The following is a 27,152-nucleotide window of genomic DNA, read 5'->3' on the forward strand; positions in this document are numbered from 1 at the left end:
CCTGTGGAGACTGCAGAACATTCATCTGTTGCTTTGAACCAATCTGAATTACTTTCCTTCTCCTTCAGCAGATGTAGTATCTGAAATCATTTTTCCTCATTCCCATGCTGCAATGTTTTTCAGCTGGCCTTGTGCTCTCCAAATCAGTAATTATAGCAGGCTATGTTTAGATAAACTCAACCTGAATATTTTTGCTTTCTCAATTTGATATCCCACTCTTTAAACTTCTCTTTCAGTCGGCTTGCAAGATACCTGATAGATTTTTCTAATGGCAACCACAATTATTTACAGCAAACCTCTGAAATAACTTAAATTACGTAATACTCTTAAACCTGACACATCAGTTTAATTGTACTGTGGAGTACAACTCAGCCTGCGACGACAGATGAAGAATGCCTTTTGTAGCTTTTTAAGGTCTGAGAAAATGACACTGATGATGCCATTGTGTGGAGATAATGTCATCAGGGACAGTCTGTGTTAAGACCTTGTGGGTTGAGTTTGAAAGACCTGGGAATTTTACAAACTGGGGGTCTGCTTTAAATTGCATACTAACACGATATTTTGTACGCCAGAAATGACCAGATGTCATATTGGCAATAATTTGTGAGTGTGAAATGTCAGCTTATAGACATAACCGCTCCAAATTGCATTGCGACTCCTCAAACTGTCCAATGACCTTTTTTAAAACAATTAACTCTTGGATACATATATTCAACACAAAAATATTGAACAATTTTAATTTTCCCTTAAAATAAAACTGGAAAATATTGAATTGAGTGGAAGTGGTCATTTGAATTTACAATTGCGATAAACGATTGTCATTCAACAACAGTAGCTCGGACCGGTACAGTCGTGCTGGTACTGTCATGTGATGCAGAGAAGACGTATTGCTTGAGTATACTTCAGTGTGACCAGTCTGCTGGTAATGGCAGACTTGAAATTGGAATGGAATTTTGAACAGTCAGGGTCTAACTGAAGATCGTTGTGTTGCATTGTGGGAGTTGTAGTGGTTTATTTGGAGCTTGACCCTCACTAGGCACTACAACTCAGGATATCTTTGCTTCTGCTGAATCAATTGAAGCGTTTTAAAGAACAATCTCTTATCTCTTGTGATAGTTCCCCAATGCTACATTGACAAAGAATCCCTTTAAAAGCAGCTTCTAATGAATAAAGAAAGAAAACATGTGAAGTCAACAATCGGTATACGTCATGCCCTAGAAGGATAACAATTAGTTGTTTTTAGTTTTTACATTAATATGGCTGTCCTCAGTCGAATACCACTCATACGATTTTGTGAACTAATCGATAAGTTGATTTCATTGACAGATCTGTAAAACTGAGTTTCTCCACCAAGAAACACACAGATGTACCACTTTGAATATTGTGTTTGCCAAAGATGTGAGCCTAAGCTTCTTGGAAATGTGTCGTCCAGATGGTAAAATAAGCATCAAAAAAGGAGCTATTTATTAGTGTACCCCCGTCGAAAGACTATCCCAGAACTTACTTACTAAAGACATCAATGTTACACAGGGCACACGATACCTAAAGTGCCATTTCTGCCTTCATACTGTCCCGAAAACTGAAACCGAGACTGTGCGTAAAACAAAGTGAGTTTGGGTATATTAATCCTTCACTGCATTACGAGATGACACGTGTAAAGGCTCTTAAAGCATACAAAGAGTCCTTGTCAGACCGATGGTACAGCGACGTCAGTGTCTCTCCCGGCACTGAGCGGCCAGCAGCAACGTCACTCCCTGACGGCGGCATCAGAGCAGCACGGACGGAGCCATCCGCGCAGCAGCGAGTCGCTCCGGAACTCGGCGGAGGAAGACTGCGTTGCTCAACGGCTCTGCGCTTTGGGAACTGCCTGGACGGGCTGAGACTTCCCCACTATTATAGCTCAGGTAAACCGAAGTTTTATTCATGTCGAGGACAGTTTTATGTGTGTTTTTTCGTTACAAGGAACAGCGTGGGCACCAAAGCGTTGCGACTACAACGACTAAGCAAGCTCCGCGCACGGTAGCTGTTTGTACTGTAGCCATACACTGTGTGTTGCTATGGTACTGCCAGGCAACGTCCCACCTGCTGCTGCGACTCTTGTTTCTTCACTCCTGTCAACCAAAACAAATGTGAAAACATGGAAACGGAGTGCTCCTCCATATGTGTTAATTCAGCCATTCATTTGCCATGAATTCATGTGCGTGCGTATGTGTTTTCAGCGGCGCTGTTTTCTCCGAGCCAACTGTTTTTCACAAGACTTGCATGGAGTCGATCATGCTTCAGACTTTGATAACACATTACCAACACTCCACCCTGTGCCTTGTCTGTAGGATATATTCAGCTGCTTTGGCAAACAGTGTTTCCAGTCAAGTGCCCATGTGTCTGTGGCTCTAGGTGACCACACACTCCATTTCCACTAGAGCACAGTAAATGCTTGTCATTCCCTTTGTGACTGCTGTCTGTCTGTTTACTTTCATAGTGTCTAAGTAACACCCAGGACCACAAGGCTTGAGCAAACACAAGATGGTGATTACCAGTGTGGCATCCCTCAGAAGGACATCACTGGCCATGGACACAGAGAACAGATGTTTGCAGTGAAGGTGCCTAGTGCCTAGTTTCCTATTTCGTGGCTGAGACAGCTGCTGCGGTTAGGCGTCGGTGCATGCCAGCGCTAGGCTGGTGGTACAAAGAAATTCCATTATCCCTCATCTCCTGTCTGCTGTGACAGAGAGGAGGAAATCACCATGCCATGCTGTTGTGAGGCCAGGAAGAAGGAGGGGGGGAATTATGAGTCAGAATGGAGAAGAAAAGAAAACTGTCACTCTTCAAATCCGCCTCTAAGCTTGGTAGACAGCACACACTTATTTTAAGACCAGATCTTTTTTCAGCTGGCATCTAGAACTGTAGAACTACGTGGAGACCTTGCTTCTATTTTGGCCTTCCATCAATTATTGCTGAAACCTTTTTTGAAACTGTTATGTCTGTATACGTTCCAGGGATTAGCGTTAACGCGTTGAATGCAAAGTGCAGCAGGGTGCATCCAAGACGAGCTCTGTTCATTGTATTTTAGTGAACACGCATCCTTATCTCAGCTGTCAAGAGGGAGGATTCTTTTCTACAGTGACTTACTCTGAGCAATAGAGATAGTGGTGGGAAAGGAGGGGTGGGAGGAGTGAGAAGAACAGAGGATGGCTGTGAGGGAGTGAACGTGCTTAACCCAGCCACTGAGTGACTCTTGTTTCCAAGGACGAAGGTAGCAACGCATCCAAACGCCACTCTGCGCCCACGGACTGCTGTGGAGATATGAGGCGCACACATAGGCACTCAGCAGCGCTCATATAGACTTAACAACATGCCGGCCCTTCTTCACAGGGCCCCTGGGGTCTGACTTGCCTGTCTGGAGTGCCGGGGCTGATGACTGAGCGGATCATGACAGCATGCTAGAGTGAACTACACAGACTGTTCGACTCGTGTAGCTTGAAAGGGACTTTCCTGCTCTTATTTCACCGGTGTCTTTGCACCTAAACTGGCCCACTTTTGTGTATGTTTTTGGCCGAGGAGCAGACTGGAGAGGAGGTAGTAACAGGTGCTGCGTGCCAAGGTGGACGTGGAGGTGTGGAGGAGAGCTGAAGATCATGGGTAAATCAAACAGCAAGCTTAAGCCAGAGGTGGTGGAGGAGTTGACAAGGAAAACCTACTGTGAGTACCTTCACGTCTTTTTCTTTTTGCTTGCCTTTGCTTAACACAAACTCATTTTTTAGCTGGCCTGTATGAGAATAAAAAAAACATTCTGGCCAAAGGTAAAAGACGATATAATGTGTGAGGAATCCCTAAGGTTAATCATCCTATTTTCCACCCTGTTCCATATCGGCTGTATGGTATATAACGCTGCCTGCTGGGCTATAATGGGATTCTAAACCAGTTTCTCGTTGTCGAGAAAACAGACGCTACAACTAAATGTCAGCTGGGAATATGCTCCACCTTTTATTTCAATTTACATTAAAATGTTTTGTCACAAATTGTGATTGGTTAAGGTCTGGCAGAAGTTGCAATCAGCATCTTTAAATCATGCTGAAGGGATATATGAATATGGAGTTGCTTAGTTTGTTAGCGGCTATCGGAGCTGGGGGCGTTTGAGATGAGGATGTGGGTTTATACGCTGATCATGGATCCTCTGTATTATGTGAATGCAGAGATAGATAGATAGATAGATAGGATATATAAACAGTCTCAAGTGAAATGGTGTGATCGGATCTGCAACATTGCAAGTACACGGATTTGTGTTGTTCTTGTCCACTTGTCAGGACATTCCAAATGAACAGCATTTGCTTTTCTCACCTTGCCAGCACTAATTCAGTTGACGATCTTTTGCTTAACAAAAGAAATATTTTCTGTTTTCCATCAAATTTGAGCAGAGATCACATTTATACTTCCCACAATGATGTCTGCTCGTAAGACACTATATTTATCATTCGTGTGTTATTTCTGGCGTGCAGAATTATTATTATTATTTGAGCAGTACAGTGTGCAGGTGTGGGTGGGAGTTGACATTCATTGGCTGCCTAATGACAGTGTTATTTGTGTGATGGGTCTCTCCACAGCACAACCACGGAAGACTGCTGTGGCAGGAAATTGCTGTGGAGGAAGATTGGGCTTCGTGCTGGGCTGCTTGCTACTGTCCTCTACTCCCTCTCACACTCTCACCCTTTTGCCCTGTCTTCTTCGCTTTATCCCCTAATTGCCCTCTTTGAGCTGGGAATGGAATAGTATAATTAGTATGTTATCTGGTTAGCATCGCTGAGAGGGGCACCAAGCTTCTCTCCCAGCATGATCATTCTCCCTTTCTCTGTTGTTGCCTGACTTGACTCTATCATTTCTGCTTGCTTCATTCTCTTACCTCTTTCTCTTTCTCTCCCATGAGAAGCGTTTGCTGCCATTGTCGTCTGCGCTTACCTACTCTTCTTGACAGATTGGGGACTACGTACATTTCTCTGTGCCTATGTGTCTTTTTCTTTCTTTCAGTGGAAGAAGAGTTTGTGTGTTGTTTTTTTTTCCCCCCAGCAAATTATGCCGTCTGTGTTGACAGGCAGCTAACAAGGCCAGGCCCACGAAATAAGACCTGTTCAGTTCACAAGATGTCTGCCTTCCGCTTTGTTGTAGGTTTGAAAACGCATCCTCTTCAGAGAGAACAATTTTATGACTTTGTATTTCAGATAAAACCCTTTCTGGCCAAAGACAACATTGAGCTGTACCAAGGCTCTGGCTAGCTGCTGTTTTTCTTGCTCTTGGTGAAAACTGTGAAAAACAGTTGCAGCCTCACTTGTACTTAATTCAAACCAGAACGCTTTCTGTTCTGGCATCACACGGAAATGCCAGCAGTCCTACTAAAATGTCCGCAGGATGTTGGCTAGGTCCATGTGATGGCATGAGGATTTTGTAAGTTGTCAGAGCCGTGAAGAGGATCACAGTGAGCAGTGTTGTATGCCCCGCACTCTCCTGCAATGCTCGGATTGTATTATTGCCCATCGCTTCCGACTTACTTATGTAATAAAATATTTTATTAACTCGAAGCCATGAAAAATGGCCTCAATTTTTGACGACATTGACTTTTGTGGCCAATTTAATGGTAGCTTGGCACGGTTGACAGTCATGAGATTGACCCTGACATTCATTGCCAAGGAAACGGTCACATGATGGGTTTTCTTGGTGAAATGATGAGCAGAACAAATTGAGGCCGAGATATATGCAGGCGAGGGCTACCTGACCTGGCCTTCTCATCGATAGCCTCTGTGTGATTCTGCTCCAGCGCTGCAGTACTCACATTAGGGAATACACATGTGGATTTCATGGCAAAGAACATATTTGTCGTTTGCATATATTCACGTTTTATTTGTAAGGAGTGCATGACATGAAGCTCCCTTTGGTTCCTCTGGTTGTATACCTTTGCAGTAACCATGACTATGAGCTGCTCAAGATTAAACATTACAGTAGAAGACATTGATTAACTAACTAGCTGTTTATTGTACAAATGAGGCTATTGCTTTGCCCCAGGCTTAACAGAAGTGGTACGATAGTAGTCGGCATCTATCCTCAGACTTAACGTGGTATGAATTCAGAAAGTCTCTCTCAACCTGGTTCAACTAACACTATTGATTTTAAGCCCTTGTTTTCATTCGCTGTCCCAGGTGCCGAGAGGCTGAAAATTGCTGTGGTTACTTGAGAAAAAGTACAGAGTCAAGGGAAAGCCATAAGGGATTGGTTGATTAGATACTGGCAGAGAATGGTGTTTGTGTGGGAATGATAACACATCCTGCCTCCTAAACTCTTCTGTATGGCTGACCTTCCTTCCCTCAGTCTTGTTTTATCTTCCCGTGGCTCCCCGGAGGTTTACTCCTACTTGTCCTCTGCTATCCTGGCCAGCAGATATCACTAGTCGTCTCCTCTGATCGTATGCTCGAATCAATGAATTGAAAACATTGCAATTGCACGTTGACACTGTTGAGTGTGAATGTGTGAGAGGATTGGGCCATAATGATTAACGATGCAACTACTTGGCTCCTCTAACGGCATGCTACTTTTGTTTTTCATAGGACAGCCAAAGTTTTCCTTTTAAGCTAATGCCACTCTTTTTTTCTCTTACAGTTACAGAGAAAGAGGTGCAGCAGTGGTAAGTGTGTGCACTCATTTTTAATTCGATGTGTTTTCCATTCGTGATGTGAAGCTAGTCATATATTAGCTATTGTGTTTTTACTGGCAAACTTCACAGGAATCAGAGGTGGGGGTCTTTTCTTGTCTGAAAACTTGCAAAACCCACGTTGATATACTTGGTTCCTTGACTCCATAGATATTGTATTAACATTTGGTTTCATGGTTGATTTAAAGCCATCTCTCTCCCTCTACCCTGACGACAGATGCGTTCTGAAAATAGAGTGACTTGGAAGCATAACTGAGACTGAATGACTTTGAAGATTTGAACACTGATGCAAACATATCCACGATGCATTCCTCAACCTCTCTTCATCTAAATTCGAAAAGGATGTCTGATAACAAAACCTTTTGTCTGATCCCAGCCTGAACTCCCAGCGCTCTAACACGTACTTACATACATCAAAATGAACCGTATTCATGAAACCGAGACGCCTCAGACCATGATAAGTTGCAGAACTGAGGTGAGAGGGCTCATTACTGCTGAGATGTGAATTTCTGAAGGCACCATTTTAAAGTCGCTGGCACACTGACAAGAGACAATGCATCTTCATTTACAGAGACGATTCAAGCATGAGCGTCGTCACCGCCTTTGTTTGCTGCATGCGGTTTCTTCGGAAATTAAAAGCAAAGAATAGTGTATATCAGAGGAGGGAGCGCTGCAATAAAGCGATCACTCTTCCATGTTCACGCTTCAGTTCTCCTGCTTTGGTTTTGCATTTTATGGCCTAATTCTGCATGCATGAAAAGAGCTTTGTCTCCGGAGCTAGCCGCTCTCTTTGTCCCCTGTTAGGGTGTTGACTGTTTACGTGGGCGAGGAGCCATTCAGCAGCAGCAGTAGCTGCAGCATTAGATATCCCTGAGCATCGACAGGTCAAGAGCCTCCAAGGTGGCCTGTCTCTGGGGCTGACTGAGTGCACTGGGGCGGAATACCCCCCCCCCCCACCTCCCTTAAACCTCCGCCCCCTCCTCCGGCTGTGCAGCCATCTAACTCACCATCACTCACGCTGTCTTTCACAGCAAAGTTTGCATGAGTCCTCACTTGAAGATCAGCAGCAATCAACACGGCTGCGTGTGAGGGATGAAAGGGAATTTTACCAGGGGAAATGCCAGATGGCGTGTAATTAGAGCACAGACATAGAAGAATTAGCGGGGTTAGATAAATGCCCGTGTTGTGCATTAAATGTGTCCCCCTTTCTAATTCTCCTCTCAGGAAACATCATTAGTATGCTCGAGGCTCACCTGAAATCAATAACAAAATGCCATAGCTCAGTGATGTCCCTGCCAGAAAAGGCAGTCGCAAGAGAGACATCCTGCGCAAATCTCCAGCAAACCACCATGGCAGATGCCAATGAGTAGGTTGCCAGTGCCAGTAATACATACTTCATGCTAATCTTCATGCTGGCCCCCCACTGTGGTCTGATGCACGATGTCACGTCTGCTATGTTCCTGCAAGTACAGTGTGTCGTTGAACTATTGCACTACTTAGAGTTCAGCGTGTATGTGTCTTAGCACCAGTGTCACTCAGTCAGATTTCTTGAACATGGTGTGTTCTTGGCAAATGAAGGTGATTCTGATTATGACTCTGACGAATAGTTGACACTGGGCAAACATGTTTACACGAGGGCAGTAGCTTTGTGCTGTCGATGTGTCTCCACTGGTAGTATGTTAAATGTGGTCGTCAGCCTGACATGTTTCTTACTGTATGCCCAATAAACCACATTCATTCGACCATCGACTGGCTGATGAGGGAAAATAAGTATCCGAGTCAAAACTTAACTGATATTATATTGAAGAATTTGACTGGAGCCCTAGCCCCATATTGAGATTTGGGGTTGGCGAGTCTAGTTGCATTGTGGGTAATGTATGCGCCAGGTTTTGAGAAGTAGGAAGAATATGTGGAATCACTTTTTTTAAAAGTCTCCATCGTTAGTCTGACAGATATAGAAGTGCAATGCGAAAATGATGAGCTCTCTTTCATCATTTTTAAGTCCTTAAGGGGGTCTTATTAAATTAGACTAATATTCAGGCACTCTCAGGCAAGGCAAAAAAGTCATATAACAGAGGAAAATTAAGTGATCTAGTATTGAACCATAATGTTCTATGACGCATAAGAGGCAGATTAAAAAGCGGTCACAATCAAAGCAGCAGAGGCCAAGATTTCCTTTTTTTTGTCTTTTTAACCTGAACATTTACCGTTGTGCAACTCAAGAGTGTCGGCCATAGACCTAAATGCCCACTGCCAGTGTCACTCCTCATGACAAGTAAAAAAAAAAAAAACTGAACGTATTGAATAAGACAAAGATAGCCTCGTACACCTAAAAGTTAGCAGATAGAAGTAATGAATTTGGATCAACATTCCCCCATTTGATGACGGCTTTTTGTTCACTGTGACTGTACCTGCGACACAAAGATTGTCTTTAAATACTATATAGATACACTGTTCTGTTTTTTCAGTAAATAATCCATACTCTATATCTGTGCTATACAGTATGTTACAGTAGCCTTTTATGTTGGTTGCTGGATATAATATTCCACAGTGGCAGATTCAAATGACTGAAGAATTCAGGTGAAATGGGTCTGCGTTGGATTATTACATGCATTGTGTGCTCTGCACTTTGAATACCAATTAGATTGAATTATGCGTAGTGGGTGAGGCTTTAATTTTACAGCATATCTTCAGATAATTCAAATGTGGCAATCGGATGGTTTTGCTTTCTTCTTGCTGCGCTTCTTCTCAGCTTCTCCTCAAAGCGTCTCGCCATCTCTTTAACTATTTGGAGCTGGCTTCATTATCTCGAAGGCAGATTAAAAGTAAAGCGTTTAAAGAGGAGTGAGGAGCCAGAGAGTGAGTGGAAAAGATCTGTCCTGCCCTTCATTCCTCATCACAGCACTCCGTCTCTCTTTCTCTCTGGCCGTAATTACAGCCCGGCCTTGTTCTGAATCAGAGACGAACATGCAGTGCTCCCTTGTGCGAACGTTTGTCATTTTTGCCGTTGATCAAGAGCAAAAGCTTTTTGCAATTCTTTTTATAAATAGAGTGTTATTATTTCTCTGCTATTTCCTCCTACTTCTCATCGAGCATTTATTTTTATAAAGGCTTCCTAGCTCACGTCCTAGCTCCCTGACCTGCTACAGTCTAGTTAGACTTCGTGGCTGCTGTGTTCCTTTTATGAAGACGTACAAGGAAACTGCCTACGTCTGAGTGACGGCGCTTGAAATTGCTTATGAGATGCTTCTATATATAGGCTAATAGAGGTATTAAGTCACTCTCTAGTTGTGTCATTTCTAGGGGCAAGAGGAAGTTCACAGACTTATCCATCAGCCTAGCATATTATCAAAAGAGACTAGAGAGTCATTTGATTAGAGTTAACCACTCGTGGCTTGCTATTAGATTAGGGCGATCGTTTTATCTGTGAATGAGGCGAATAGCTTTGCCCTTTACCTTTTTGATCTTGCATGCTGCAGATGTGACTTCAGTCTGTCATTGTTTTCCAGTCTTGTCTTGATTATGTATTCTCATCCCATTATTAATGCTATTTTAACAATTTAAATACTCTGTCTGTGCTTTATTTTCCAGGTACAAGGGCTTCATTAAAGATTGTCCCAGTGGGCAGCTGGATGCTGTGGGCTTTCAGAAGATATATAAGCAGTTCTTTCCTTTTGGAGATCCCACAAAGTTTGCCTCCTTTGTCTTCAATGTCTTTGATGAAAATAAGGTTTGTTTGCTTTTTTGAAAGAAGGAAATTGCCTACTATCAGGTTCGTAGACAGAAAATGATTTATTCAATCTCTTTTGAATGAAAGCTGTTTGAGACATTTAAATTGTATTGAATTTCTTCGCCAAAGTGTTACAGTAAACGGACATGTTGGACATTCCATGTTTAGTAAACTGTGTTTAGTGGAGTGGACACATTTACAGAAGGATTACGCGGCTTTTGTGGCCGCTAAACCTGCACATGACAGAAAGAAGATGTGTAAAGAACCCACAAACGGTGAAATGCACCCGTAACTGTGCAGCCAAGCAAATAGCGTCTCAGCGCTCTTTTGCTATGTACACTTATTTAAATTTGGTAAAATGCATATTTGGCACATAATTGGTCCCTTTCTATGCAGATGAGCCTCAAAAGCCTCCAATTCACAAAGACCAGTGCTAATGTTCGCCACACTCAGTTACAGTGAAATTAGCAATGTTTTTAAAGAGTTGGTGGTAACTGAAGGACTGACAAACTGGGAAAATAAAAACGTTTGACCATGTTTGCGCTGTAATATTATTTGCGCAATAAAATATATTTCTGACCTTGAGATGGGGTCGATAGGTGATGGTGCCATCAGCGGCCGCTGTCCATTTGTTGTGAATTTGCCCGTCAGTGTGTAGCTAAATGATTGCCATATTTTTGTGCGTTGTATTCTTTATTACCTGTAAGTAGTAGTAGATAGAACCCTATTATATTTCCCAAGTGTTGAAGGATTTTTACATCAAAACCCTTCATAGATCTTTTGACATAATTCTCTGCTCACAAATTGTCAGTCAGTATTTCAACAGCGCAAATAATTCAGTCCCATAAAAAAGATGAGTCATTATAGTGACACATAATCGTAACTCTTAGTTTTGTGCCTGAAATGTGTTTTGCCATTTCATTTTTCAAAAGGTGTACATGAATGTTTTCTTTTTTTAATGAAACTCCTGTCTCTGTTATGTGGGCGCATCTTCTAAGGATTTGAAGATATGATGAGAAAGCATGTGTGAATGAGGCCTGTTAAAAAGCAACATCTGTATGGAGGAATCCACCCCATTGCAGCTGTACGAGATTATTGAAATTGTGTTTAGGAAGACAAACTATGGATGAACAGCTCCTGGGATGGTGGTGAGCCCCTGGAGGTTTATTGACTCAGTTAAGAGGCTTCGTGTGAGGAAGATCAGACAACCCCTCCGTCTGATGTTTATCTGTAACCTTCCTTAGCGTTAGGCACCCCGTAGTTAGAGAATGCATTGATCTTAACAGTATTCATGACTTACATAATCAGCAATGCATGACTTCAGCATTGTCTGGCTGGTCAGATGTCTTGTAGATAAAGATAAATTTGGCTGACCCCAGGGCCATGAAGAGAGCTCGTCTGTCTTCTGTAAGTAGATGTGGCTGACCGTTACAGGGAAGCAGCTGCTGTAGCAGAATGTCGGAACAACCTTTTTGATGCAACACAATCCTTTAGTATCTGAAGACTGTATGAACTGACCAAAGCCGGAAGGCTCCACTACCAGGGCGTCGATTTATAAACATTTCTTGTTGTCCAGAAGCTGTTTTCACTGTGTCAATGGCACGTCTTTCATGCAGAGCCTCTTAAGCATTTCATTTGAGTACGTCGCATGCAGTTGATGAAGGCTGGAGGTCATAACTTGGTGAGTCGGTCTGAATTGGCAGCGTTTGACCCACTTCAAGCCTTTCTTTATCCGTGTTAGCAGACATTTCTGAGACAGAGTGTGGCCTCACAGAGGAACGCTGAAGGCCACAATTTTGGGAGGGTAATTGGAAATTTCGAGCTGCTGTGGTTCTATGCAGAGCATGAGATTCTAACAAAGCTAAGAGGAAATAAGTGTCGGAGTATTTTCTACCTTGTCAGACAGAATTATCTGCCATGCCCATTCGCCATGTGGAATCGTTGAGAAAATGTGAACCATTAGTTCATTAATTCACAGTGGTTGTTTGTGTGCTGTAACTTTTGGACGATGAGCCAGTCGCATCCATCTCACTAATGACCAGAGGTGACATGTTCCTGCCTCAGGAGAGAGCCAGGTGTAGGGCTAAAATAGCAGCTGACGTGGAGCAAACGTCTGGCCCCGTTTTTCAGAAGAATACAGCAAGGAAATCATGAAAGAACTACAGCAAGTGTGAAGCAAGATCCTCATCTTCTCTCTGGGCCATTTTCTCTCTCTCTCTCTCTTTCTCTCTCTCCCTCCCCCCCTCCCTCCTTTTTTCTCACTGTAGGATGGACGCATCGAGTTCTCTGAGTTCATCCAGGCCTTGTCAGTGACTTCCCGTGGGACTCTCGATGAAAAGTTGAGATGTAAGAAGAAGCACTCTGTTTTTGACATTTAATTGACAGGATTTGCTAAACAGCAGCAAATAGGAGATTATTATGAATATACAGTAGGCATGAAACCTGGGGGTCGATATGTTGCCAACCTTTTTCTGAAAATACAACACCAGAGAAAACTTGCAACTTTAGCTGTAACCATACGTTTTAAACCTGAAACAAAGTGTATTCAAATGTGCAATTACTGCTGTCACTTTTGAACTGGTAACTGCCAAACTTCACTCAGTTTTCACCACTTCCAAAGTCATGTTGTGCTTTGTAATCCATGAAAAATATACAATTTAACAAAGTCACAGTATGTGCTCAACTACCAAAATGTATTGTAACATCTTTCTCTATACAGGGGCTTTTAAACTCTATGACCTGGATAATGACGGCTACATCACCCGAGATGAGATGTTGAACATCGTAGATGCCATTTATCAGATGGTGGTAAGTTTTACCAGACATCAGACATATAAATCAGAATTGTTTGAATGGTACAAAGTGTAATGAGTTGATATTGTAGGGGAACACCGTGGAGCTGCCAGAGGAAGAAAACACACCAGAAAAGCGAGTGGACCGCATCTTTGCAATGATGGACAAGGTTAGTGTTTTATTATTTATAAGGCTTTTATACGAGCAGCAGGAGAATGACAGGAAGTGGGGGGGGGGGGTTGGGATGACACGCAGTATAGTGTCATAATTTAAACTGGGCCGCTGTCAAGGACTCAGCCTAAATTGGGCGCCCTCTACCAGGTCTCTAGCGGCCCTCTAGCGGTCACCCTAACATTAGTATTTTAATATCAACATAATATCAACAGACTGATGTGATAATGCCCAAGTTTCTGCACCATTTGATGTTGCTATAGTACAACATCAAAGTTTGACTGACACTGATACAAAGTGCAGCAATGATTATTAGTTTACCTTTAAGAGGACGGAGTCTGCCTTTGTTGCCACCCTCAGGGCTTTGACATGGACACTGTTAAGTTTAGAGCTGGTAGCTGCGACCATCACAGCGTCACTAGCACCGCCTGCAGTCTATAAACATCATATATAGTCTCCTCCACCACTCCTTTTCCTGCAGCGCCAAGAATCTACTCAGCTTTAGTGAAAGATGAGATGCAGCCTGCATGGGTGTGTTTGTCAGCCCACCACTGCCAAGATCAGCCCGTCGGTCTAGCTGTGCAGCACAGCAGCACTTAGTGATTTGTATTGGCAGAGAGTGGCTACCATCCAAGTGCACTGAACCAAAGATCAGTACAGAACAGGAGTAACATGATTTAGCTTGAGAGCCTGTTTTGCCCCCTGCTGGTAACTCCGTATTAAAGCATTGAGGGGCTTCAGTTTCATCTTGTCTCATGTTCCTCTTCCAGAATGCAGATGGGAAGCTGACTCTGCAGGAGTTTCAGGAGGGTTCAAAGGCAGACCCTTCTATTGTTCAGGCATTGTCTCTCTATGATGGACTTGTATAGGAATGTAAGGTGAGTGGGCATTAATGAGCTAGTACATGCATGCTTCTCTGCTTGGGTGGTTTTCAATCCCAGGTCATGCTTCAACTCAAGATAACACTGTCTGATTCTTAGTTCATCAGAGGAAAGAATACAAAAGGAAAATTCAGTCTGTGGGCTGTAACCAAAGTGAAGAAACCACTTTCTGCTGTTTGTGTCTATGAATTATTCAAATGACCCTACTTGTTTGCTGGCAATCAAATAGTCTTGGAGTGCTGAGTGAAGAGCGAAAAAGCTCTCACTGCTTAATGTAATGCACCGGCCACTGCCAATTGTTGCTGACATCCTGCTGAGTGTTTCGTCAACTGCGAAGTGAGCTCGCAAAGACATATTTTAGTAATGCAGTAGCTCTGTTAGGGGATTTATCTTGCATGAACACACCCACGTGTCATGACACTATACTGTCATCTATTCAGTGGTGATCATTCTTATGACTTCTCAGATGGATCCATCTCTGCAGCCACACGCCAATCCAACACCATCACACCTGCCAGGGGAGGCAGCCACATTTAACTCTCTTCAGCCAGATGTGGACTACAAACTTTTTGTTGCACGGCCGTACGGCATTCGTGTCAAGTAGCTGTTAATCTACATTTCCCGGTCGGATTATAAACAAATATATCCTCTGATGTGACGAAGAAGTCGAACATGTCAGCAAAGCCCTCATTTATCCGTGCTTCACTTGGCACCGCGCTACACCCTTGAGTGTTGCGGACTGTGTCCGAGCGTTTCTGCAAACGCAGTGTTGTGGTTTCCCCATGGACAGTCAAAGGAACTGAATTCCCCCTGAGATGTTCGTGTGTGCGTCTTGTTCACATATTGTAAACCAGGGATGCACATAAACCACTCAGAGGAACTGCGCTGCTGCTTCACCACCAGGTGCAGAGACTCTAAACCCGGGAGAATCTGGAAAAATGTGTGACTTGGTGATAATGTGAACTCTAATTTAAAGTTACGAAGCAGTATAGTGTACATTGTATAATGTAAATAGAATGGTAATTTATTTTCCGCTTTGCTGCGTTTATGGGACTTTCCTCATAAGAACGGAATGAAGTTTTATTTTTTAATCAAAAGTGTTGAAATGTATTGCACTGTATTTTTCCTGATTGCGGGATTGCTTTTTTCTCACATGCTGAGGTTTCCTTTTCCTGAGAGAACGGGTTTTTATTTGAAGAAGAGTGTTGAAGGAGCCGGGAGTCTTCTGTGGATCATTTTACTATGTTTGCACTCTGCATCCTATTGTGTTTTCACTTCCCCGTTAGCACTACCGTCTAGTGTTGCACATCCTGAACGACATGACCAAGCAACACAGCGACTTCTCACAGCTTGCATCTGAACCGAGGCTCATTGTTTCTTTTGAGAGCATCGAACTCCACCCTCAGTCAGCACACACAAAGCCCTGGTCATTGAGAGGCACAAACAGACATAAATTCTGCTGTCTTAAATTCTGCTACTGTCTTGTTGAGTGTGTGTGTGTGTGTGTCATACTTTAAAACACAGCATCTTAAACTCGCTCTTTGATGTATGTCTGCACTTTTTGTTGTGTAATGAAGTGCATAAAACGGTGATGTCTTGATGCATTGATTGGTGGGTTAATGAGGCTCAGTGGCTTTTGTGTAGAAGCCTCTGGCTCTGTCTGCTCACTGGGCCTGCTCAGACCTGCTTTCTGTTTTCTACTCAAGGACGGATTCACGTGATATCAAGAGGTCAGGAGGGTCCAGAGCTTTGATCTGAGACTGATCTGTCCGTTGGGTACATCTTTCATTCACTTCGTATTTGAAAGAAGTAATATCTGTTTCCTTATTGCCGCAAATGGAGAAGTTTTGAAGTTAACAGCCATCTTCTAATCTCAAATACTCTGGGGCCACTTAAACTTTGGAAGAAAATACTGAATTATTTATTTGAATTCAATCTAGGCTGGATTCCTCTGTGAGGTCTGATCTCATATGCCATAGCAGAAATCGAGTGAATACAATTGAATTGAATAATCAATAACCCATTTATATCCAGATTAGCAACACAGTAAAAAGTGTGACACCTCAAGTTTTCCACCCATTCACATGCCAAGGGGAGATTTCTCAGGGTGGGCTATGTATAAAATTAGATTGGTGTCAGCTGAATATAAACGATGGCTATTTATAAAAACGAGGCTGTTACTGAGACAATGTCCTCGGCGTGTCCAAAATACAGGCTCCAGACGTCGCTGGTAATGTGCGCAAAGCTGTTAAAAACCGCGTCTGTGGGCCCACATCGATTACGGAGAAAATTGAATCGAAGGGGGAGCGCTGGATAGGGTTAAAGTCTGGAAGTCACCGTGGGGTCGAGGTAGACTCACACAAGCACGCGGTCTCACAAAAAATCAGGTTGAGTCTCGGGAACCTTTTAATACCCATCCCGCCCCCGTTTGAAGCGTCAGAGCACCAGCTCTCCAGGGGCACTCCAACACAGAGCCAGTCCACACGCTCCTCCAAACTTTACGCACGGATATACTCCTGTGGAAGTATTTTACTCTGGATTTGCAAGTGTTTCAGCTGAGCCGTATTGTTCCACATATCGTTTCTACCGATTGGAAGCAGTCCCAGACATAGAATAGCTTTGAAGTCTAAACTTTTTTTTTTTATATGTGATTCGCCTTATTCCGGCAGACAGATGCAGTAAGTCTATAAACAAAATGACCGGTGTCTTATTCAAGTGCCTCGTCTTGGCGCTGTGTATCGGCGCGCACAGGCTCTTGGCAGTCCCCCTGGCTGAGGAGGATGATGGATCCGGTGACAGCGCCTCGACCCTGGCCTTTGTGTTCGATGTTACCGGCTCCATGTACGACGATCTAAAACAGGTGATAGACGGCGCCTCGCGGATCCTGGAGAAGACCCTCAACCGGAGGACCAGACCCATCAAAAACTTTGTCCTGGTCCCCTTCCATGACCCAGGTACTTTTTGACCAAACACACTTTGTTCTCAAAACAATCTGCCGCACAATAGGCACATATTGCTGCAAGTGTTTCATCTTGATTCTTATTGTGTTTCTGAATTAATGCATGTAATAAAGATTTTTGCTTTTAACAAATCAGCCAAGAATGGCCAGAGTGTCTTACCAGGTCCAGGCAACACAGCAGCCTGTAGCCTTCTTTTTGCATAATAAACAAACTCAGCACGTAGGGTACATTGCCCCTGATTCTATAATTTGTACAGATTTACTTGGAAAAGATCAAAGCAAACAGCAACACATCTCAGGACCTGTTACACATGTTGTTAGCTGTTTCAGAAGAAGTCCATTTGGACACAGAGCAGCACATTGAAGTCAAAGACATCAAGCAGGAATATATACAGTATATGTGAGCTTTTAGAATGAGGAGTCTGTGGGACAGGTAAGGCTCTTCACCCCCAATCGAGCCTCATGAGAACGCTGCAGCTTGAAAATAAGAGTGCTCTAATGGGGGAGGGTGTTTGAACACTGATGAGAAGCATATGCTGTCTGCTTGTGTGTAATTACCCCACTCACCCCTCCCTCAATTCCATCCAAGCCTCCGGAAAACCCTCGTAGCCCCCCAGTTTAGCCAGTCAGGGGGTGTTAGGGGGCTGCACTAACACCACACATTTTGTCTGTGTTTAATGTGCCCTGCCCTTGGGTACCTTGTAAACCTCCAAGATTGCAAAGAAGCCACGGTGGCTGACGAAGAAGCGTGACAGTGCTGTCACTGTTTTACGGTCACTCATGACGAGGAGACAAGGACTTAAAAGCCTCCCCTATTTGAAAATAGATGAATGAGTTAGAAATGTCATCAACTTGAGGCATTGTCTCCAAGCTCAGTATCATTCGTCTCACAAAGATACTTCAGAATAGTATTTGGCAGTCGGAATAACATGCGCAGACACAGAAATCATGATGCTCCACCCTACCTGATAAGGGTCTAAAATGAAAGGCTTGTGTTTATAGACAGCAGTGTTCTATAGCTAAATCAATGCGTCCTCTGTGTATCGGTTAATGTTTACTGTTCCAGCTTTTGGCCCCAGAAGGCATCCAAGTAAGTGTCAGGCCCTGGCAGGTTCTTATCCATCATACTGGAGTCTGCTGCTGCTTGAAGAACACTAAAGATGCTGACTACAGCTGCATCAAATTGTTATCCGAACTTTGGGCAGATTGTAGTGATTTGTGTGAAAGAAAACCTGAACATTGTAATTGTGTCAGTGCACCAATTTAGCCACTCTTGTGCTGTGTGCGATTGATATTCATGTCTCGCACGAAAGCTACATGGCATCACTCTGGTTCTGATAAAGTAGACTGTGGCTTATTTGGGCTTTTGATGCTGTAGATGCTTTGTCTCTGTTCACAGAGGCAGAACAACTGCATCCTTTGTTCCCATATAGTTGATTTGCTTGAAGAAACATTCAGAAGAGTTAGACCTAAGCCCTTACTCTGTTGGGATGACTATTTTCTGGCATACGGTATTGTATTGCAACCAAAACATATCTCTTAAGCTGACCAGATTCAATGTTGTTGGAGTCTCTTTCACGATATACATTTCTAATCTCGCAGATATCGGCCCTGTGTCCATCACCACCGACCCAAAGAAGTTCCAGCAGGATCTGCAAGAGCTGTTTGTCCAGGTGGGAACAGAACACATGACATGATGATTATATATATGTATTGTTCCACTCTAATCCAAGCTACAGCTGTGTGAACTGCCATTGCTTAAAGCAAGCCTATGTAACCTCTACCGAACAGCAGCAACTGTGGCCACAAGGGACAAGAATGTAATAACGGTATAACGTAGTGAAGAGGAGAGCCATAATGTCAGCAAACCGGCTCAGGATTATCAGTTACACGGCAACATGTATCTTACGTTTGGTAACATTAGCCGCCATAGGCCACTGGTCACACCAGACCAAGTAAGGCTGTAGTGGTAAAACCCCTAAGTGAATTGAGCAAGAGTGTGTTTTTTAATTGTGTATATGAATCCAAGTTTTTATTTCTCAAAGGCATATTGTCACATTCTTTCAGAAGTTACTTAGTGTTGCTTAAATTAGTATGTTTTTTTAATATGTGTCAATGTTAGCCATATGCTGAGTCCCGCTTAAATGGGACACTATTCCAAAAGCTGAGGTATCACAGAATTGTTTGAGTATAAAATCAGTATGAATGCAGTTTAAAATAAGACATTTAGACTTTATTTCTTCCAGGAGTATTTTATCATGTGTGATTCACTCATCCAGGGTGGAGGTGACTGCCCCGAGATGAGCATAGGAGCCATAAAGAAAGCCTTGGAGGTTTCCCTGCCTGGATCCTTCATCTACGTGTTCACTGACGCCAGAGCCAAAGACTACCGCCTAAAGAGAGATGTTCTGCAGCTGGTGCAGCTCCGGCAATCACAGGTGCAGTCCTAGAAAGTGGACTGGGCTGTGAGCGTCTCACGAACCAGGGCTGTAGAGACAATGTTGGCAGTTTACTGTCATTTATCCCACATATGAGGGAGGTTCAACACAAAAACATGTATTCAAACATTTCATTAGTGTTGTTTAACTCTCCCATAATGATCCAAATGCTGTTTAGGTGATGTTAACAGGAAAAGGGTTCAATCTGAAGGTTTAAAAACAAGTGCTGGCCCACAGAGTTTTGAGTATCTTTGCATTTATCACACGCTGTAACAAAAGGAATACAGTGGCATGCTGGGATAGATCTACATTCCAATGAAGCTTCCTGACGCTCAGCTAAGGAGGGGAAAGTCTCTTCAAAGCTACTTTAGTCTCAGCCCCGACATCAAGCATGACAATGAGCATTAGTGTAACTTTGGAGTCAACTGAAAAGCCAGATCATAGAAAACAAACACTGAACTGTAGTAATCCTCGTAACTCTTCCTGCCCCACCCCTCCGTTCCCAGGTGGTATTTGTGCTGACTGGAGACTGTGGAGACCGCTCTCAGCCTGGCTACAGGGCATATGAGGAGATCGCTGCCACCTCCTCTGGACAAATCTTTCACCTGGACAAGCAGCAGGTCAACGAGGTAAGAGCATGACGGGGTACATGGCAGGGCTATGGCTGTTACCTCCACCAAACCCTCATTACATCTGTATATACATAATAAGTGTATTAATATCAAATAAATCCTACTGATCCGACTAATATAAAGTAGAATACAGTTGATATGAATAACGCTTATATCTACTAATAATGAAGGACTGCAGAAGCAGAAGAGAAACAACCCACTATTGGACCCACTGATGTAATAATAGCAATTTCATTTGGTGTAATAAAATGATTACAAAGCTGATATTAAGCTTCCTGTTCATATGATACGGTTGAGTGACTGTTTTATGTTGGAAGCAGCATGTAACAGAAGCCCTGACTAAGAAGCCAAAGGCAGCAGGGCTCACTTCCTTGGCAGATGTAAAAGAAGCCAGAGTTTCCTCTGGAAGAGACACTGGTATCCTGCATGTCAACACGGGAGATAGCTGGGCAGCAGCGTTGAGCTGTAGCCAACAGCTCTGCTCACTGGTGGCCCACTGACCCTCTGAACTCAGATGTGTTTAAGTATGTGTGTGTGTGTGTGTGTGGGGGGGGGGGGGGGGGGGTCTGTTTCCTGTTAAATCATGCATGCATGTAGCTATACAATGCCGGTGTGGGGGCAGCTCGCTTCATTATCACTCCATAATACTGCCAGCTGTTTAAGGAGTGTTTGAATGTGATATTTGTGTTGCTGTATAGAGTGGTCTCACCTACGTCACGATCTCCTTAGTTACGAGGTCTGTCCGCCATGTTGGAGTACATACAGATCCTACATGGCGGCGAGTAAACAAGGAAGTGCGGCGAAAATACCATACTTTGAATCACTGGATAGTGCATCAAAGGTTCGCTACCTGGCCAAATTGAAGGTTATTGGTAACTTGGATCCCTATACGATGAGTGCAGATGGTTTCAGTGCCGATCCTACTTATCTTCCATCGGTAAACTACGCCAACATCTACACGTATCTCGTGAACACCCCCAGTCCTTACACAAAAGACGAGCTGGAGTGCTACAAAGGGCTCGACGCTTATAATCAGTTTGTCAGTGGATGGGTCCGAGACGTCAAAGCAACGGTCGTCGACAATTCTCATCTCGTCATTGGAAGAGTAAATATATACAGATCTGGTCCGATATTTAGCAATATTCAATGTCAGATCATATATATATATATATATATATATATATATATATATATATATATATATATATATATACATATATACATATATATATGTATATGTATACATATATATATATGTAGATATATATATATGTATTTATATATATATATATACATATATATATATATGTATATGTATACATATATATATATATGTATATATATGTATATATATATATATATATATGTATACATATACATATATATATATGTATATATGTATATATATATATATATATACATATATATATATATATATATGTATACATATACATATATATATATATATATATATATATATATATATATATATATATATATGATCTGACGTTAAACTCATTTCAAGCAATGCTGAGGCTGCATCTCTGTGTTTCGCCTGTTGTACACGCTCGACACGTCTCTGGCACCGACTGCTGTCACGGGCCGATGAAGCTTCTGTAACCTTCTCATGTCCAAGTTTAATTTATATTTCCTTTATTAAATACTGTTCACAAACGAATTTGTAAATAAAATCACTGACCACTTATAAAGTGATCCGCACATACTCTAGTGTACGCCAAATCCCATTCCTTTATATCTCGAGAGATGCGTGACAGCCATTTCTCGCGACGTCGCTTGGATAGCTCCTTCGTGTCATTTCCTTGATGTGTGATGACCGCTGGCAAACGAAAGAATGATTTCTTGTCTATCAGCTCTGCTGCCACAACCAAAGACAGCACAAAAGTTCACCATGATCGATAGGTTATGCGACTCAGCCGCGCATGCCAGTGGCTTTGTGTGTCCTCCAACATGGCCGACAGCTAAACTGTGACGTCACACGAGACCACTCTATTCAGGGAATAGGAGAACAAACTCACTTCTGCACTCACACCTCCACTCCAGATGACTTTGTGCTAAAGCAGCCTTTGGCATGTTCTTAGTGTGCTGTTACATGTCAACATGTGCACACTTGTGAATACATTGAGCTTGGATCTACATTGAATTACTGTATGCCAGTGGGTTTTCTAGACCTGTGTGATTATAGCTCTTGGGTGGCATGCTTTTATCAAATTAATGCAAATCCTTTAATCCTTAAAAACCTCAGAAGTACTACAAATCTAACCAAAATATTCCCTCTTAGAAGCAGTTTAATAAAGTGCGGCCAAATAAAAATATACAAAATCTTTTTGTGGTCTTTGTGGGAGAGTGGAGAGGAAACAGACTGCTTATTTGAGTCTCTAATCCCAGGATACGATCTGTCACGGCTTCCCTCGTTCCAACGCAGCTGCCCAGTGGAGTTGTCTCCAAGTCCTTAAACAAGAACTCATTGTCAGTCCTACATATCGCACTCTTTATGCTCTGTGAAATTTGACCAATTGTGATCAACTAGAGTAGCCGCTAATGAGCGTAGACGAAGCCTCGTTAATGTGCTGTCTAACTTGGACCATGCGTGATCTGTGCTCTTTATGGTAATGATGCCATCCTTAGGTGATGTTAAGCTCCCAGATAATGTCTCCTGTGATGTCTGCTCACGGATAAACAGGGTTTTAAATATCCATGTAATGTAGATGCGGTTTATAACATAGGATATGGCCAGTGGTTGTGTGTTTCTACCTGGCAAGCTGCACATACACTCAACTCAAGTGCCTTGAAGAGTCATTTACAACATGGCCCTCATGGTTTTCTCATTACGGGGATGCAGTACTAAGTTTAGGGGCTGGTAATGCTTGTCAGACATCAAATCCAGAAGCCCAGGCAACATTTATCCTCAGTTGTTTTCCTGAGTGCGTTAAACAAAGGCACCGTTTTTGGTGTAGTTGCCGCCTCTAAAATAAAGAGCCACTTGTGACGGGCAAAGCCTCGGCAGGTGTGTCGAAACTCTCACTGAGAAGAGCGCACGGGGTCCATCTGGGCCTGATTCACACTAATAGCCTTGATTTTTAGAGATACATCTTCCTGCAAATGTCAGAAGTTGTGGTGTTTAAGCCTGAGTAAACTGAACCCTCGCAACTGGGAGGTCTGCAATCAAGCTGTTGTGCTTAACTACTGCACGGCCACGTTTTTATTTAGCAGGTAAAGCACCTGGACGAGTGAGGGGAATACAGCATCACTCCAGCCTTAGCTCACTCTTCTTCTCTGCCATGCTTCTATGAATAGCAGAGGGGGTCCTTCCTGTAAGTTGAACTGAGACTTGCCGGATGAGGTTTCACAGGACTTAAGATCCTCTGCATTCCCAGTGGTTGAGACCTAAGGAGTGGCTGCAGAACTCAGCGTGCTCCTTGGCCCGGACAGCAAGGCGTCCCCTCTCTGGTCTGAGTCATGCCGACTCCTCTCTGCTCTCTTGCATAAGAAGTGGACTCTATCCTGAGGCAGCTGTAGGTCACTTCTTCGCAGTTTCCTGCTCTGCTGGTGATGTCTGCACATGTGGCAGGCATTACAGCTGTTTCCAGTTGTAAAATGGCGAGAGGAACCAGCTGCTGTCAGCACCCAGTCGACCTGATAGGCAAAAAGCGGAGGGCTGATAATTAAGTCTTTCCTTGTTCAGTTTTTGCTCCTTTTTGTAAATGTCTTAAAATGTGTTGCCGCTGGCTCTGTCTCCAGGGGCCCGCTAAAGAAATGTTTCCAGATTGTTTCATTACAGACGCAGCTCAGCCATAATGCCTCTCCATATGAAGTCAAAACAAATACTAGACAGCAGTTGCTTGTTAAGCATTTAGAAGATGAAAGACTTTTGGTCTAGTGCGGCCTCTGGAATGAGACTCTTCAAAATACCGCTGGGCTTTTCTGCTTCTGTTTTCATTTTAGAGAAAACAAAAGAAAAACTGTGTTCGGACTCGAACCATGGTAACGATTATACCAAGAAGGTCAAGCACCTGTCAAAACTGAAATTCTATATCGTCTGATATTTCTCTGGAGAGCCTCTGAAGGACATTATAGTCTAAGTCGTGATTGTTTTTGCCATTAAATACAATCAAACTGTCCACTATTAGTTCAGAGTTTGGGTAATCTTTGCTCTGAGTTTTGGAATGACTCATTTATGAGGTGAATCTCCTGTAATCCTAATGTGTCGCTGTCTGGCCTCATCTGGCTTCTTACGTTTTATTCGATTCCACAGAAGAGCTGTGAAACAGCCAGCCATTTCTGTCCGTAAATGATCCAATACATTAGTCAGGTTTATGCTGTGGAATACACACTTAAAGTGTATTTCTAAAACAAAGGCACCACTGCTTTCTATTCAGAGGAACAAGCCTCATGATTCATGAAAGCTGTGTTGCAGGAGGGGGATTGCTGCTTGACAGACTTCCACACTGAGAGACAGTCCTCTGGGAATACATGCTTGAGAGTGCAGACAACTGTATGTTATCAGTTTGACAGTTGCGCTGTTTCACTTTTCCTTTGTTTAAGCAAAATCCCTCAGAGGAATACTTTTGCGATGGAAGAATAGTCCGAAGACAAAGAGCAGCCTGCTGCTCGAGCAGGGCAGGCGTTGGTGGGGGAGGCACAAGTGCGTCCTTCCTGTCCTCGTCCTGTCCTCGTCCTGTCTTTAAGTTGAGAGGCGATCCCCGACAGTTTGCTTTTGATGGATCCCAGCCTCACCCAGCGATGAAAGAGTCTCCTCCGGCGTGACATGCTGCTCTGTTTTTCTCCTGCTGTCAGGTTTTAAAGTGGGTAGAAGAGACGGTTCAAGCCATGAAAGTCCACCTGCTGTCCTCCAACCATGACAGTGCCCAGGAGAACAAGTGGGAAGTGCCCTTCGACCCCAGCCTTCGAGAGGTCACCGTGTCACTCAGTGGACCAGCGCCACAAATCGAACTCAGAGATCCTTTCGGTAGACAAAACATTATTACTGTTTTCTTTCTTGCTTTATTGATTAACAATATTTTCAGTGCACCCAAACAAGGGAAGAGAATCTTACGTTGAAAAGCTCCTGTTCTTGTGTTGTAGGTCGTGTAGTTGGTGAGGAGCAGGGCCTGAAAGAGCTGTTGAACATCCCCAACTCTGCTCGTGTCGTCAACCTGAAGTTTCCCAGACCTGGGGCTTGGAAACTGAAGGTACTGCTCTGCTGAAATAGCCATGAATTTGTTTCTTTGACTATTTCATGACAATGGCCTAATTTTATTGCTTTACCTTCTTTCTATAGGTGAGCTGCAGTGGTCGCCATACTCTGAGGGTCACAGGAGTCAGCAATCTAGACTTCCGGGCCGGCTTTTCCAGTATACCCGTTTCAGAGTTCAACCACACCAGAGGGAGGCCAATAAAAGGTGCCGAATATGTTTCTGTTAGCTTCTTTATTCTTATTTGACTGAAAACATGTGCAGACGACGACTTCACCACATGATCTGTCTTTGTCTCTCAGGACTTCCAGCCCATGTTTTGCTGAAATGTACAGGCCTGAAGCCTCCTGGTCAGCTCAGCCATGTGGAGCTCATGTCAGGCTCAAGCCGCTCCCTACGCACGATCCCCGTGCCTTTGCCCTCTGACCTCGGCCAACAAGGACTGTGGAGTCTCCCGGAGTTCCGCACCCCCTCACAGAGCTTCTTCATCAAGGTGACGGGCAAAGACGAGGAGGGCTACCGCTTCCAGAGGCTGTCCAGTGTCTCCTACACCAACATTGTTCCAGGCAAGACATCCCCCTCACTGCAGACGCATCTCGCCAAAGCCACTCAGTAGTGCAGTGTTTCTCACACCTCATCAATCTTCCTGGTGACCTTTATTCTTTGTTCCCTCCCTTGTGTAGATCCCCCAGCTGTAAGCATGCCTGATGTGGTGAAGGGCTTCTACATGCAGCCCGCTGTGATTGGCTGCTCGGTGGAGAGTGACATTCCCTACAGGCTAAGATTCACCAGAAGTGGGATTACACTGGGAGAGGAGAAGTTCTTTCAGTGAGTCGTTCCTCTTTTAGCTCGGCACTCTCCAACATTTGGCACGTCTTCCGCATTCAGATTCCTTCAGATGCTTCAGCTTAATTCGCGCATTACCTGCTGTAAAAAGGCTGATTAGGTTACTCACTACTCTAACCAGTGAGCATGTCTGTAAAGCATTAGTGCTGCTTGTTGAGTTTTATGGGCTCATCTGTCAGGAAACATGTATACAGTCAATTTTGTAAACATTACGTATTCGATTGTGTCATCTTAGAAAAATGAACAAAGCGCCTATTCTTTCTCTGTGTTGACGCTCTGCTTTGAATTACATTCATGAAGTGAAGCTGACTTGTGGTGAAAACTATTTCTTTGTGTGTGTGTGTGTGTGTGTGCCAGAGATGCTAATTGAATATGACGTGAAATGGGATCTTGTTGCTATTGTCATACTCCAGTCAACGAACCAACCGTGTCTTTGTATCAGGGGTTCTGCCGTGGCATCATGGGAGATTGCCCATGCGTCAGCTGAGGATGAAGGCCTGTATGAGTGCATAGTGCAGAGCAGCGCAGGACAGGGACGTGCCTTAACACAGTTGACTGTTAGAGGTATGTTACACACACATGTACAACAATGCAAGCGCACACACCTCCTGAGTCGTCTTGCTTGCATGCATCACAGTCACAGCAAGGCTTTGAAATAAGTTCCAGCCATTCTTTGTCTTAGATCCATGGCTAAAACACTGACACGATACAAAGCATGCCAGCGCAAACGTTTGTATTTAAGAGTAAACTGTTTCTGGACTGTTAGTTCACTGCTGATAACACAAAGTGTGATGG

The 27,152-nt window shown here is 43.5% G+C and overlaps 2 protein-coding genes across 3 annotated transcripts in view; both read left to right on the forward strand.

Annotated features, from left to right (window-relative positions):
- The first annotated feature begins 1,796 nt into the window (after window positions 1-1,796).
- On the forward strand, window positions 1,797-15,802 carry LOC306779172 (neuronal calcium sensor 1). 2 transcript variants are annotated; one of them, XM_079270973.1, is made up of 10 exons: window positions 1,821-1,904; window positions 2,480-2,600; window positions 3,565-3,699; window positions 6,643-6,667; window positions 10,286-10,424; window positions 12,692-12,770; window positions 13,144-13,232; window positions 13,309-13,386; window positions 14,159-14,266; window positions 14,736-15,802. In XM_079270973.1, the coding sequence occupies exons 3-9, from the start codon at window positions 3,636-3,638 to the stop codon at window positions 14,255-14,257; spliced, it is 573 nt and encodes a 190-aa protein (XP_079127099.1). In that variant the 5' UTR covers window positions 1,821-1,904; window positions 2,480-2,600; window positions 3,565-3,635; the 3' UTR covers window positions 14,258-14,266; window positions 14,736-15,802. The 2 variants fall into 2 exon arrangements, with proteins under 2 accessions (XP_079127098.1, XP_079127099.1); XM_079270972.1 differs by lacking the exon at window positions 2,480-2,600 and having other exon boundaries at window positions 1,797-1,904.
- Window positions 15,803-16,964: 1,162 nt separating this feature from the next.
- The window catches only part of hmcn2 (hemicentin 2), a gene marked incomplete at its 5' end in the record, with an annotated part of 44,929 nt that continues 34,741 nt past the window's right edge, over window positions 16,965-27,152 (forward strand). Inside the window, 10 exons of the mRNA XM_079269421.1 lie at window positions 16,965-17,223; window positions 18,831-18,901; window positions 19,508-19,666; window positions 20,173-20,295; window positions 25,114-25,285; window positions 25,402-25,508; window positions 25,598-25,718; window positions 25,814-26,077; window positions 26,195-26,339; window positions 26,800-26,921. Of these exons, the coding sequence (XP_079125547.1) occupies window positions 16,965-17,223; window positions 18,831-18,901; window positions 19,508-19,666; window positions 20,173-20,295; window positions 25,114-25,285; window positions 25,402-25,508; window positions 25,598-25,718; window positions 25,814-26,077; window positions 26,195-26,339; window positions 26,800-26,921 (1,543 nt within the window). The remainder of the gene's footprint in view (window positions 17,224-18,830; window positions 18,902-19,507; window positions 19,667-20,172; window positions 20,296-25,113; window positions 25,286-25,401; window positions 25,509-25,597; window positions 25,719-25,813; window positions 26,078-26,194; window positions 26,340-26,799; window positions 26,922-27,152) is intronic.

This window comes from Melanostigma gelatinosum (assembly GCF_949748355.1).
Source record: "Melanostigma gelatinosum genome assembly, chromosome: 6".
Lineage (NCBI taxonomy): Eukaryota > Metazoa > Chordata > Actinopteri > Perciformes > Zoarcidae > Melanostigma > Melanostigma gelatinosum.

Excerpts from the sequence above, each read along its gene's own strand:
- LOC306779172 (XM_079270972.1), top strand. The coding sequence starts at position 3,636 with ATGGGTAAATCAAACAGCAAGCTTAAGCCAGAGGTGGTGGAGGAGTTG. Across the intron at positions 6,668-10,285 it reads GAGAAAGAGGTGCAGCAGTG|GTACAAGGGCTTCATTAAAG; the intron begins GTAAGTGTGTGC and ends TTTATTTTCCAG. Across the intron at positions 12,771-13,143 it reads TCTCGATGAAAAGTTGAGAT|GGGCTTTTAAACTCTATGAC; the intron begins GTAAGAAGAAGC and ends TTCTCTATACAG.